Source organism: Bacillus rossius, chromosome 10 (genome assembly GCF_032445375.1).
Source record: "Bacillus rossius redtenbacheri isolate Brsri chromosome 10, Brsri_v3, whole genome shotgun sequence".
NCBI classification, from domain to species: Eukaryota; Metazoa; Arthropoda; class Insecta; order Phasmatodea; family Bacillidae; genus Bacillus; species Bacillus rossius.
Window position 1 is genome coordinate 3147942 of NC_086337.1, and position 14385 is coordinate 3162326.

Here is a 14385-nt window from a genome sequence, read left to right on the forward strand (position 1 = left end):
TGAAGCAGTTGGAAATGATTGTTCATTAATGGTGTGTAATAGATATTCACCTAAAGAGATTTAACTTGGCACATTAAGTAATGTCCGACTACAATAACCTGATAAAAAACATTTTCTTTCATGATATGTTTTTCGCAGCTGAATCCAGAATCATCGACTATTGTTGGAGGTAATTGAAAGTGTAAGAACTTGTTTCTGGTATAATTTACCTAGCTGTATCAGTGATATATATAGTAAAATAAAGCTGTGAGTCAAATTCCAGCATTTGTTGTTAATTCTAGATCCTTCTCATTTCATTTACTTCTTTTTTCTAACATTATATTATAGATGTTGCTTCAAAATTGTTACTCAATAATCGTATGAGTTCTAATGCCATTAACTTGTATGTATGTAGCTTAGCGGCAATGCTTATGCCAAATACAGTTTCAATCCTTCGGAAAATAAGATATTTATGATCTACATATTTAAGGTTTAAAGTAATGTTTAGCCTGTATGGTTTAACTTCTTGATTCGTGCAAGTTTTGTAAATGCTTATACATATGACTTTATATATTGTTGTTGTGTAGATCTACTAACATGTTGAGTAATTTTTGTCTTTACGTTCATATTATGTGGGTAAGGAGAGTTATTATCAGTACTTATAATATGAATTGGTGGCATAGTAGTTTTTATTTAAGTAAGAAATTTTATTCGGAATCTCTACAGCATTATAATTACAAGTATTTACATCGTGAAAAGGACAATTAAAATTGACAATATGTATCAGGTATTTCTTTTTGCTGGCCTTGCATTTCATACACTTAAGGTGTATAAGGGAAATGGTTGATATAAATGCGATGGACATAGATCTTATGGCTTAGACTGTGATATTATATGTTGACTTTGCAGTTCTTTTGATCTTCGACGATATTTATGTGTTTTATGCCTGGGTTTCTGAATGATCGATCGGAAAGTAATTTAAATTGGAAACATGCCTCTTATAATTTACTTTCTGGTTGATATAGTTGGTATTTGAGTAAAGTTGGGTGTAATTTATGTATGCTACGATCCCTCCTCATATTTGTATCCATAAGCTACGATCCCTCCTCCTCCTCCTCATATTTGTATCCATATGTTATGGTCCCTCCTCCTATTTGTATTTATATGCAATGACTCGACCAGAATGTCAGATCGGACTTTGTTCATATCTTAAGTATTATCTATTTAGTTGATTTTTAAGATGCTGCATGGATTTATCCTATGGTTAAGTCGAGATATGATCTCTTTTTTTATATGGCAGGATGGTGAATTGTATTGTCTGTAAGTGGTATTTGACTCAAAATTATTTACTGTAAGAAACATTAAAAGAATGAAAGGAAATACATAATTAAATGTTTAATTTAAAGAGTTTGTAAGCTGAAGAATGTTGGGTACTGCAGGCTGAGGAATAGGAATGTATGTTATGGCTCGTAGATTTAAAACTGTCTTTTGACCGATATTCATTTTGGATTGTTGGGTGGACCTATGTTGTATATTTACTATGGTGTAGTTAATGTTTGTTTATGGTAAATATTTATGGAATTATATTAAGTAGTATGATGATGATGAACAGATAGTATTAAATTTGGCTGCTTTGGATCAATGGCTAGGGTAGTTATGCATGATTACGACTGACTGATAAAATGGTATGGAATGCTACATAACATTATCTAAGTATTATGTTAGTAGGTTATGTTGGAATGGTAACTTTACGAAAAAAAAAAATACAGTGGATAATATTACACAAACATGCTGGTGTAAGACTGTGATTTGGAATAGTATTAATGATTTATGGTTCCGCGTAGATATAGTGGCTGGGAGTTTTGAAATTTAATGAGGCGTGCAAAGTCCTATACAGATGTTAATATTTAAGAGGATATGAGGCATTTTATTAATAATAGATCATGACAGCTGGAGGAGATGTATTTCAGTTGTGTTTACCATACAAAGAATGATCTCGTGATTACATTGGTCAGGTTATGAATCTGCATCATCTGGATAGTTTCAAGACTTCTAGGATAGTTGAATGATTTGGAGTAGAAGAGAGAGAGACCCTATGTAAGCTGAATCCTAAGTAAACATGTTGATGATGTGAAGAGTGTCGTAGTGGGGGTAGGGGTTGGCTTTATATGTAGGGATGTGGACGGAATTAGTAGCTAAGTTGTCATCCTGACTCCGAAGAGTGAACATCGCTTGGGAGCTCTCTTTCTTGTTTAACAACAAAGACATCTGGGGAGAGTATGGATCCTACCCCTAGTTCTTCGAAATCCAGTATGAAGCAAGAATCTCCATTGAAGCATCGGTGTCCGCACTGTAATATGATGTTTTCAACGAGCTCCAACATGAGATGTCATGAGAAGAGTAATTGTGTGAAGAATCCATCTCGCACTATTGTTTTCTGTAATGAATGCCAGAAGAAGTTTACTCGCAACGATGACTTGAAAAGACATATGAAGATTTGTAAAGGTGCAGTTCGCTTGCCTGTGGAACAGTATGTGAACGTCACGACTCCTCAATTTAAACTAGAGGTACCCATGCGTACAGGCTCCAGCATTAAAGGAGATCATCAGCAACAACAACAACCACCCGCATCTGGGCATAAATCTAACACTTTGCTTGGTCTGTTACAGACAAATGATAATGGATTTTACTTGGCACAATCTGCATTTGGAGGAGTTCTGAAAGACTATTACTATCTAAATACTTTTAGTGAGGCCAAAGATATTTGCACTTTTCTGAGTGATATTGAGCAAAATATAATACAACAGCTTATGGACGATACAGCATCACATGGGCCTTTAAAATATAACTTATGGTTGGATTGCCTCTATGGTAAACCGCCGCCGCATGAGAATCGAGTGAGCAAGCGTGCTTTCAAGACATCGGCTGCTGAAATTTACGATTCTGACGAAGTAGATCGGTCAGTTAAACAGAGTATAGAAGAGCTCTGCATGGAAAAAGAAGAATATATGGGTAAAGGATCTGGTTGGGCGCTGAATTCGGTGAACCGTCTGGAGCTGAGAATTAGTCATTTCGACCCACTAGATAAATAGATGTTGTATTTTTGTGTAAAAGACTGTGTATATAATAAACTTTGTAATTAAAATAAATGTTTCATGTCTACTATGTTTTTAATTTCCCTTAATTTATCCTGCTTAATTTATGGTAAAAATTATAAATATAATGAAATAATTTCCAATAAATATGTTATTACGATTAATGATATTTATATGGATACTTAAATATTGTTTACATGAAATACTGAGTTACAATATAAATAAAATGTAATCGCAAAGGAATCTATGTAAAGAAAACATAAGCAAACCTTAAAACACTCAAAGAAAACATACGTGTAAAGGAAAGCCCTCAAAGAAATTGTAGTCGCAAATGAAAGCATGTTAAGAAAATGTAAGCGCAAATGAAAGAACGCAAAGAAAATGTAAGCGCAAATGAAAGCCCTCAAAGAAATTGAAAGCGCAAATGAAAGCCCTCAAAGAAATTAAAGCGCAAATGAAAGCCCTCAAAGAAATTGTAAGCGCAAATGAAAGCCCTCAAAGAAATTGTAAGCGCAAATGAAAGCCCTCAAAGAAATTGTAAGCGCAAATGAAAGCCCTCAAAGAAATTGTAAGCGCAAATGAAAGCCCTCAAGGAAAATGTAAGCGCAAATGAAAGCCCTCAAAGAAATTGTAGGCGCCAATGAAAGCCCTCAAAGAAATTGTAAGCGCAAATGAAAGCCCTCAAAGAAATTGTAGGCGCCAATGAAAGCCCTCAAGGAAAATGTAAGCGCAAATGAAAGCCCTCAAAGAAATTGAAAGCGCAAATGAAAGCCCTCAAAGAAATTAAAGCGCAAATGAAAGCCCTCAAAGAAATTGTAAGCGCAAATGAGAGCCCTCAAAGAAATTGTAAGCGCAAATGAAAGCCCTCAAAGAAATTGTAAGCGCAAATGAAAGCCCTCAAAGAAATTGAAAGCGCAAATGAAAGCCCTCAAAGAAATTAAAGCGCAAATGAAAGCCCTCAAAGAAATTGTAAGCGCAAATGAAAGCCCTCAAAGAAATTGTAGGCGCCAATGAAAGCCCTCAAGGAAAATGTAAGCGCAAATGAAAGCCCTCAAAGAAATTGAAAGCGCAAATGAAAGCCCTCAAAGAAATTAAAGCGCAAATGAAAGCCCTCAAAGAAATTGTAAGCGCAAATGAAAGCCCTCAAAGAAATTGTAAGCGCAAATGAAAGCCCTCAAAGAAATTGTAAGCGCAAATGAAAGCCCTCAAAGAAATTGTAAGCGCAAATGAAAGCCCTCAAGGAAAATGTAAGCGCAAATGAAAGCCCTCAAAGAAATTGTAGGCGCCAATGAAAGCCCTCAAAGAAATTGTAAGCGCAAATGAAAGCCCTCAAAGAAATTGTAGGCGCCAATGAAAGCCCTCAAAGAAAATGTAAGCACAAATGAAAGCCCTCAAAGAAATTGTAGGCGCCAATGAAAGCCCTCAAAGAAATTAAAGCGCAAATGAAAGCCCTCAAATAAATTGAAAGCGCAAATGAAAGCCCTCAAAGAAATTGTAAGCGCAAATGAAAGCCCTCAAAGAAATTGTAGGCGCCAATGAAAGCCCTCAAGGAAAATGTAAGCGCAAATGAAAGCCCTCAAAGAAATTGAAAGCGCAAATGAAAGCCCTCAAAGAAATTAAAGCGCAAATGAAAGCCCTCAAAGAAATTGAAAGCGCAAATGAAAGCCCTCAAAGAAATTGTAAGCGCAAATGAAAGCCCTCAAAGAAATTGTAAGCGCAAATGAAAGCCCTCAAAGAAATTGTAGGCGCCAATGAAAGCCCTCAAGGAAAATGTAAGCGCAAATGAAAGCCCTCAAAGAAATTGAAAGCGCAAATGAAAGCCCTCAAAGAAATTAAAGCGCAAATGAAAGCCCTCAAATAAATTGAAAGCGCAAATGAAAGCCCTCAAAGAAATTGTAAGCGCAAATGAAAGCCCTCAAAGAAATTGTAAGCGCAAATGAAAACCCTCAAAGAAATTGTAGGCGCCAATGAAAGCCTTCAAGGAAAATGTAAGCGCAAATGAAAGCCCTCAAAGAAATTGAAAGCGCAAATGAAAGCCCTCAAAGAAATTAAAGCGCAAATGAAAGCCCTCAAATAAATTGAAAGCGCAAATGAAAGCCCTCAAAGAAATTGTAAGCGCAAATGAAAGCCCTCAAAGAAATTGAAAGCGCAAATGAAAGCCCTCAAAGAAATTAAAGCGCAAATGAAAGCCCTCAAAGAAATTGTAGGCGCCAATGAAAGCCCTCAAAGAAATTGTAAGCGCAAATGAAAGCCCTCAAAGAAATTGTAGGCGCCAATGAAAGCCCTCAAAGAAAATGTAAGCGCAAATGAAAGCCCTCAAAGAAATTGTAGGCGCCAATGAAAGCCCTCAAAGAAATTAAAGCGCAAATGAAAGCCCTCAAATAAATTGAAAGCGCAAATGAAAGCCCTCAAAGAAATTGTAAGCGCAAATGAAAGCCCTCAAAGAAATTGTAGGCGCCAATGAAAGCCCTCAAGGAAAATGTAAGCGCAAATGAAAGCCCTCAAAGAAATTGTAAGCGCAAATGAAAGCCCTCAAAGAAATTGAAAGCGCAAATGAAAGCCCTCTAAGAAATTAAAGCGCAAATGAAAGCCCTCAAAGAAATTGAAAGCGCAAATGAAAGCCCTCAAAGAAATTGTAAGCGCAAATGAAAGCCCTCAAAGAAATTGTAAGCGCAAATGAAAGCCCTCAAAGAAATTGTAGGCGCCAATGAAAGCCCTCAAGGAAAATGTAAGCGCAAATGAAAGCCCTCAAAGAAATTGAAAGCGCAAATAAAAACCCTCAAAGAAATTAAAGCGCAAATGAAAGCCCTCAAAGAAATTGAAAGCGCAAATGAAAGCCCTCAAAGAAATTGTAAGCGCAAATGAAAGCCCTCAAAGAAATTGTAAGCGCAAATGAAAGCCCTCAAAGAAATTGTAGGCGCCAATGAAAGCCCTCAAGGAAAATGTAAGCGCAAATGAAAGCCCTCAAATAAATTGAAAGCGCAAATGAAAGCCCTCAAAGAAATTGTAAGCGCAAATGAAAGCCCTCAAAGAAATTGAAAGCGCAAATGAAAGCCCTCAAAGAAATTAAAGCGCAAATGAAAGCCCTCAAAGAAATTGTAAGCGCAAATGAAAGCCCTCAAAGAAATTGTAAGCGCAAATGAAAGCCCTCAAAAAATTGTAAGCGCAAATGAAAGCCCTCAAAGAAATTGTAAGCGCAAATGAAAGCCCTCAAAGAAATTGAATTGCAAATGAAAGCCCTCAAAGAAATTAAAGCGCAAATGAAAGCCCTTAAAGAAATTGTAAGCGCAAATGAAAGCCCTCAAAGAAATTGTAGGCGCCAATGAAAGCCCTCAAGGAAAATGTAAGCGCAAATGAAAGCCCTCAAAGAAATTGAAAGCGCAAATGAAAGCCCTCAAAGAAATTAAAGCGCAAATGAAAGCCCTCAAAGAAATTGTAAGCGCAAATGAAAGCCCTCAAAGAAATTGTAAGCGCAAATGAAAGCCCTCAAAGAAATTGTAAGCGCAAATGAAAGCCCTCAAAGAAATTGTAGGCGCCAATGAAAGCCCTCAAAGAAATTGTAGTCGCAATTGAAATCATGTTAAGAAAATGTAAGCGCAAATGAAAGAACGCAAAGAAAATGTAAGCGCAAATGAAAGCCCTCAAAGAAATTGAAAGCGCAAATGAAAGCCCTCAAAGAAATTAAAGCGCAAATGAAAGCCCTCAAATAAATTGTAGGCGCCAATGAAAGCCCTCAAGGAAAATGTAAGCGCAAATGAAAGCCCTCAAAGAAATTTTAGGCGCCAATGAAAGCCCTCAAAGAAATTGTAGGCGTCAATGAAAGCCCTCAAAGAAATTGTAGGCGCCAATGAAAGCCCTCAAGGAAAATGTAAGCGCAAATGAAAGCCCTCAAAGAAATTGTAGGCGCAAATGAAAGCCCTCAAAGAAATTGTAAGCGCCAATGAAAGCCCTCAAAGAAATTGTAAGCGCAAATGAAAGCCCTCAAAGAAATTGTAGGCGCCAATGAAAGCCCTCAAAGAAATTGTAGGCGCCAATGAAAGCCCTCAAAGAAATTGTAAGCGCAAATGAAAGCCCTCAAAGGAATTGTAGGCGCCAATGAAAGCCCTCAAAGAAATTGTAGGCGCCAATGAAAGCCCTCAAAGAAATTGTAGGCGCCAATGAAAGCCCTCAAAGAAATTGTAGGCGCCAATGAAAGCCCTCAAAGAAATTGTAAGCGCAAATGAAAGCCCTCAAAGAAATTGTAGGCGCCAATGAAAGCCCTCAAAGAAATTGTAGGCACCATGGAAAGCCCTCAAAGAAATTGTAAGTGCAAATGAAAGCCCTCAAAGAAATTGTAGTCGCAAATGAAAGCCCTCAAAGAAATTGTAGGCGCCAATGAAAGCCCTCAAAGAAATTGTAGGCGCCAATGAAAGCCCTCAAAGAAATTGTAGGCGCCAATGAAAGCCCTCAAAGAAATTGTAAGCGCAAATGAAAGCCCTCAAAGAAATTGTAGGCGCCAATGAAAGCCCTCAAAGAAATTGTAGTCGCAATTGAAATCATGTTAAGAAAATGTAAGCTGTGTAAGTCAGTTTGAGTAGAGTGCTACAGTGCACAAGTCTGCAGTATGACTTTGGTATAAGGTTCGTGATAAGTTTAATGACAATACATTTTTTTTTTAAATCTTAGTATTTGGGAGGATCACATGATGCTCATTACGAATAATTAATCTACATACTCTAGCAGAGGATGAAAGTTAGTATGCTAATATAATCAAGTATGGTGGGTGCATACATGAGATGATAATACAATATGTTGGTGGTCAAGATTAAAGTGTGTGATAACAAAATCTAAGATGGTGGTGGTGTGGATGTGTTATAAGTCAAATGTGATGATATAGTCCAAGATGGCGGGAAGTTCAGGGTGTCGACAGTAATGTGAAATGTGATGTACAAGATGCCAAAGGTTAAGATAGGGTTGGCGACAAGATGGCGAACATAAATGATGTTATCCAAGATAGCGGAAAGTTCAAGGTGAGGGACATACTTAAGATGTTGTAGGTCAAGACAGCCCTACACTCCAGCAGGGCAGAATTAAACTAATATATAACACCCTCTGGCAAATTATGTGTGTACTAAGTGATACTAGCGCTCCTAGTAGTGAATATTGAAAACAAGATGACGGCTGCACTTGGCTATACACTAGCGCTCCTGGCTGCGAATATTGAAAACAAGATGGCCGCTGCACACTCTGCTAGACACTAGCGCTCCTGGTAGCGAATACAGAAAACAAGATGGCGGCCGCACTCTGCTAGACACTAGTGCTCCTGGTAGCGAGTATTAAAACAATAATAAAATATATGTCGTATAATTCTCGAAATGATGATGCTATTATTACTTTCAATAAAAATATTACAAGTCCGAATATGTGTGTTAATGTTTTGTATATATACCTTATTTAATTCTTAGATCGGTAATTGTCTTGATAGCCGAGCGGTTAAAGGCGTATGTTTTCTAAACTAAAGGTCAGAGCTGTGTGAACGATGGTTCGAATCTCAGCTGTACCGAATGTATTTTGTATAAAAACCATATTTTAATACATTGATAAGGATCATAATAACATTGGTATGTAATGAAATATCGACCTTATGTGACGAGACAGAGCGACGCTGGCGCTCTCTAGGAACAAACAGAAGAAACAAAAATGGGGAAATCCAAGATGGCGGAACATAATGTAAAATCAAGATGGCGAGCCCCAGCACAGAAGAAAAAAAATTCAAGATGGCGATAGTAACAACATCCAAGATGGCGGCCTCCAGCAGACGAAAACAAATGACTGTTGTGATGTCATAAACAAAGATGGCGATCGTAACGAAAATTGCAACAGGTTTGATTAAAATGGCGGCTATGACTTCATAATATTAAATACTGGAAAACAAAATGGTTGAAAGTTCTAGAATTCAAAATGGTGGCCGGAAATGACGTAATCCAAGATGCGGATATGGGTGGGTAGGTAAGGGGGATACCAACCCGCTATCCGGAGATGGGGGGATTCTTAGAAAATTGCCAAGCCACTATCCGGAGATTTGCGGATACTTAGAAAATTTCGGGAATGGGGAAATTTTGTAGGGAAATTTTGTAGGAAAATGGGAAATTTTGAGGAAATTTTGCGGAAAATCGGGAAATTTCCAGGAAATCGGTGATGATGTCATCGGTCAAAGGTCATAACAGTGACGTCAGAGGTCAAAGGTCACTGCTCGGAGCTCCTATGCCTCCAGCCTCTGCGCTCGGAGGTACTATATCTAACTACTTTTTTGATTTTCTAAATATAATATATTTTTTAATATTATTAACTTGCAGGAAAAACAAGCCATTCTTGTATGAAGCCATCTTATCGCAGTTGTTTGAGTTTGGGGTTTACTTCATTGGTGTATGAATAGTTTCTTTCCCTAATCGAAGCTAGCAACAGTCTCACAAGATCCACCAATATGTTAGGATCTTCCCATTACGTAATATTGCTGCTGCAGTCATTTTCCTGGAATGTTTGTTATTAATATTTTTAACTACGCCTGAGTTCTTTCGATACAGCTGCAGGAAACGAACTAGGATCCATTTTTGCTTCTGTGACTAATACCAGATGAAAACTGAAAGTTTTAATTTGTACAAAAAGACTTAAACAAGAGTTAATTTATATCATACAAGAAACGAAGGATGCTCACTCACGATAGTAAGAGAAGGAGTGCTTTTCTAGACATCAAGTAGAAAGGAGTTCGTCTTGCATAATATGGTTTCTCAGCTGTCTCAAGGCATTGTAATATACTCAGTAACGAATATTTCATTAAATTTATTGTGCATCACTGTCACTGGAAAATATAGAAACACTCTGTCCTGTAGCAATCTCTTATTACTTGCCCCCTCCCCCCACTATGAACATCTCTAGCTTACAACCCTTCTCATCCAGTTTCTCTCCCCTCTGTATCATTACCAAATTTTCCGTATTCAATCTGTTTGGAATCACCTGAGGTACACAACCCAAACAACATTTTTATTGCAACTATTATCCTATTTCATGTAAGATCGATTATGAGGCTATTCTTTTTTCAAACACGTATTGGTTTCATAAAATTTAATCATTAAAAAATCTTTTAATATTTTTGCAAAACAAAAATTAAATTTAATAATTTTATTGTTTGTTGGATGTGACGTAAATCTATTTATATTCTTCTTCTAAAAGAGGATGATTTTATAAGAAGTAATAGCAACATGCATGTGTGTTGCCTGGATTGTGCTCGATGATGGGCAGGGTGCAGATGTGCAGCGAGGGTGCCTTGTTGCAGCCTGCCTGCAGAACATGGGCAAGAGCGGCCAGGCCGGGGGTGCACCGGGCGCGGGGTAGGAGGCTGAAGACCGGGCCATCTCGCCCAGGCCAGACCCCACAGTGGAGAAGGCTGGTGCTGTGCTCGATGATGGGCAGGGTGCAGATGTGCAGCGAGGGTGTCTTGTTGCAGCCTGCCTGCAGAATACGGGCAAGAGCGGCCAGGCCGGGGGTGCGCCGGGCGCGGGGCAGGAGGCTGAAGACCGGGCCATCTCGCCCAGGCCAGACCCCACAGTGGAGAAGGCTGGTGCTGTGCTCGATGATGGGCAGGGTGCAGATGTGCAGCGAGGGTGTCTTGTTGCAGCCTGCCTGCAGAATACGGGCAAGAGCGGCCAGGCCGGGGGTGCGCCGGGCGCGGGGCAGGAGGCTGAAGACCGGGCCATCTCGCCCAGGCCAGACCCCACAGTGGAGAAGGCTGGTGCTGTGCTCGATGATGGGCAGGGTGCTGATGTGCAGCGAGGGTGTCTTGTTGCAGCCTGCCTGCAGAATACGGGCAAGAGCGGCCAGGCCGGGGGTGCGCCGGGCGCGGGGCAGGAGGCTGAAGACCGGGCCATCTCGCCCAGGCCAGACCCCACAGTGAAGAAGGCCAGTGCTGTGCTCGATGATGGGCAGGGTGCAGATGTGCAGCGAGGGTGCCTTGTTGCAGCCTGCCTGCAGAACGCGGGCAAGAGCGGCCAGGCCGGGGGTGCGCCGGGTGCGGGGCAGGAGGCTGAAGACAGGGCCATCTCGCCCAGGCCAGACCCCACAGTGGAGAAGGCCAGTGCTGTGCTCGATGATGGGCAGGGTGCATATGTGCAGCGAGGGTGCCTTGTTGCAGCCTGCCTGCAGAACGCGGGCAAGAGCGGCCAGGCCGGGGGTGCGCCGGGCGCAGGGCAGGAGGCTGAAGACCGGACCATCTCGCCCAGGCCAGACACGTTGCCCCCGCACCCCACGGTGGAGAAGGCTGGTGCTGTGCTTGAGATGAAGCCACTGTGGGATGAGTTCAACGAGCTGGGCACCGAGATGATAGTGACCAAGGCTGGCCGGTGAGTGCATGGTCTCAGTACTCTAATACTAACCAGATTCTCATCTTAGACTATCCTAGACCTTAGGCATGTTGTGGAGAAAGATTCGACATTGGTGTCAGTGAACATAACAGTAGTATACGAATGTATGTCCGACGGCAGGATTCAGGTTGCGGAGCTGTGTGTCCTTTCCGCCATCTTGGATTTTGACGTCACGGCAGCCATCTTGGATGAGCGTAACGTGACAATGTGCGTAACGTGACACTTTTTCGTGCGTGCAGCCGGCGTAACGGGACACAACGTAACGGGACACAGCGTAACGGGACATAACATAACGGGACAAGTAGATCACGGCGGCCATCTTGGATCCGCCATCTTGGATCCGCCATCTTGGATGATGTCATTTTGTTTTCTCGAACATTCCGACATTTTGTTTTCCGCCATATTGGATGATGACGTCACCGTTGCAATTTCCGTTATGGCCGCCATCTTTAACTTTTTTATTTATTATCCGATTTTAATGAAATTTTTTAAAAAATTATAAAAAAATTTAAATAACATAAATTTAATAAAATATTTATAAAAAACAAACATTATCAACACGGAGCTCGGAGTCCTCGGTTCGAACCCGACGGGTGCAAAAAAATTAAAAATGGCGACCGATCCTTCCCCCCACGGTGGGTGCTGGCATACTGACCCCCACCACTTATGTCAAAGTATACATATCTTCACCTAGTATGATGTCATGTCCGCCATCTTGAAATCTGGACGCCATCTTGAAAATCTTTATTTATTATCCGATTTTAATGAAAAAAATTCCAAAATTCATCAAAAAATTAATGTATTTGAATTCTGTATGATTATATCGATGTACGTCCTTGGTTCGATTCCCGACGAGAGTAAACGGTCGATCCTTCCTCCATGAAAGCTACCTAGACTGATCTACCACCACCATTACCAAGGTTTATATCATCAACTGGTATGACATCATGTCCGCCATCTTGTCTTCATACGCTGGAGCCAACCATCTTGTTTTCGTCTGCTAGAGTGTGCCGATACCATGTAGTATAATTATCTGGTCACCATACTTTTGTCCTCAACTGTTGACATTGATCATTGACCTTGGCCTTTGACCTTGAAATTTGACCTTGACCTTGAAATTTGACCTTGACCTTGAAATTTGACCTTGACATTGAAATTTGACTTTGTCCTCGAAATTTGACTTTGTCCTTGTCGACCATCATGGATCCGACATTTTATGTTCAGTAGATGCTACCAGGAGCTACCACCTGCTGGAGTATGCCATCTTGTGTGTGTGTACTCGTATTATAGAGTACATTTCCATCTGGATAATTTTATTCTAACCCGCTACAGTGCAGTAATCATTTATTACTGTGACACACGCCATCTTGAAATTTGGACGCCATCTTGAAAATCCGTAATTTTAATGCTAGAGATTCGGGAAAAAGTTCAAAATTCATTAAATAATTCACTCATTAAAGTAATGATTGATTAGATCGATTCCCGTCCTTGGTTCGACCCCTGACCGATACCAATCAACTTTAATTTTAAAAAATACCACAAAAGCGACAGGTTTGAGAAAATAAAAAACACCACAAGTTCTTTTAAAAACTTTTATTACATACATTCTAATCTACTACAAGTACATAATAAACACAGACAAAGTACTAAAGTCTTGTGGATTCCTCGATTCAAACAGTCTTCTTACTGTACGGACAAAGCCTTTTACATGACTTTAAATGTCTATCCGATCCGTTCATCACCGCAGCCAGAGACGGACTGAAGTTCATATCACCAGGGTCCCACTTATATATTCTCATTTGCTGGTACAACACACGAGTCAAAACAATAACCATGTTCATTATACTTCTCGGAGCATTTTTTATAATGAAGATGTAAGCTATCAAGACGTGAAATTAGTTTTTTGCACTTATTGCACTGAAATTGTATTCTTTTAACATTATTAGAACAACTGCTTCTTTCATGTCTGCGAGCATTTGAGGTAATAGTAAATGATGCGTCACAGTATTTGCACCGACGCAATGTATGCTTTTCATTAGTGGAAGAATCCATTGCTAACGATGAAACTTCGGATGATGGTGGTATCACATCTGTTGAAATCTCCTCCAATGTTGACGTCGTCGTTGCCAACGGGATCTGCACCTTCTCCATCGTAGCTGTCGTCAAGGTTCCCGTAGACGATGGTACAACCTCCGAGTTCGACGTTAAAGACGGTAAAGATGCCATCGAGGTCTCAAGAACAGCTAATTGACACGTCTTATGCACCAGAAGAAACAAACTAGGTGATCCTTACACCGCCGACGTCAGTAACTAACTGAGCGTCCTGCTGTCTAGGACTCGCTTATATACATGCACCGGATGGAATAATACGCTAGTCAAATCAAGAACCATTTACAATAATACTAGAGTCAAATCTACAAATTAAAAAAGAGGATCATTTGATCGAAAAAAAATTTCGATCTCTCCAATATACGCCAGGCTCCAAGAGCTACAATTCACGTCATCAGATCCATCTAAATTTTGCTCCTATGCTTCAATTGACCATTAGCTGCAAGTGCTCCAACAGATCCATCAGCTCCAACACGTAATGTACGCAATGTACGCACAATACATGCAATTTACATGCAATAAATGTAATGATCACTCAGTACACACAGGAAACGGAACGTACACACACAGTACACACAGGAAACGGAACGTACACACAATACACACAGGAAACGAAACGTACACACAGTACACACAGGAAACGAAACGTACACACAGTACACACAGGAAGCGGAACGTACACACAGTACACACAGGAAACGGAACGTACACACAGTACACACAGGAAACGGAACGTACACACAATACACACAGGAAACGGAACGTACACACAGTACACACAGGAAACGGAACGTACACACAGTACA

General features: G+C 40.2%; 1 protein-coding gene across 1 annotated transcript in view; it reads left to right on the plus strand.

Annotated features, from left to right (window-relative positions):
• Window positions 1-14385, plus strand: part of LOC134535720 (T-box transcription factor TBX10-like) — a 591112-nt gene that overhangs the window by 134388 nt on the left and 442339 nt on the right. Inside the window, exon 2 of the mRNA XM_063374928.1 lies at window positions 11242-11449. Coding sequence (XP_063230998.1) covers window positions 11242-11449 — 208 coding nt within the window. The remainder of the gene's footprint in view (window positions 1-11241; window positions 11450-14385) is intronic.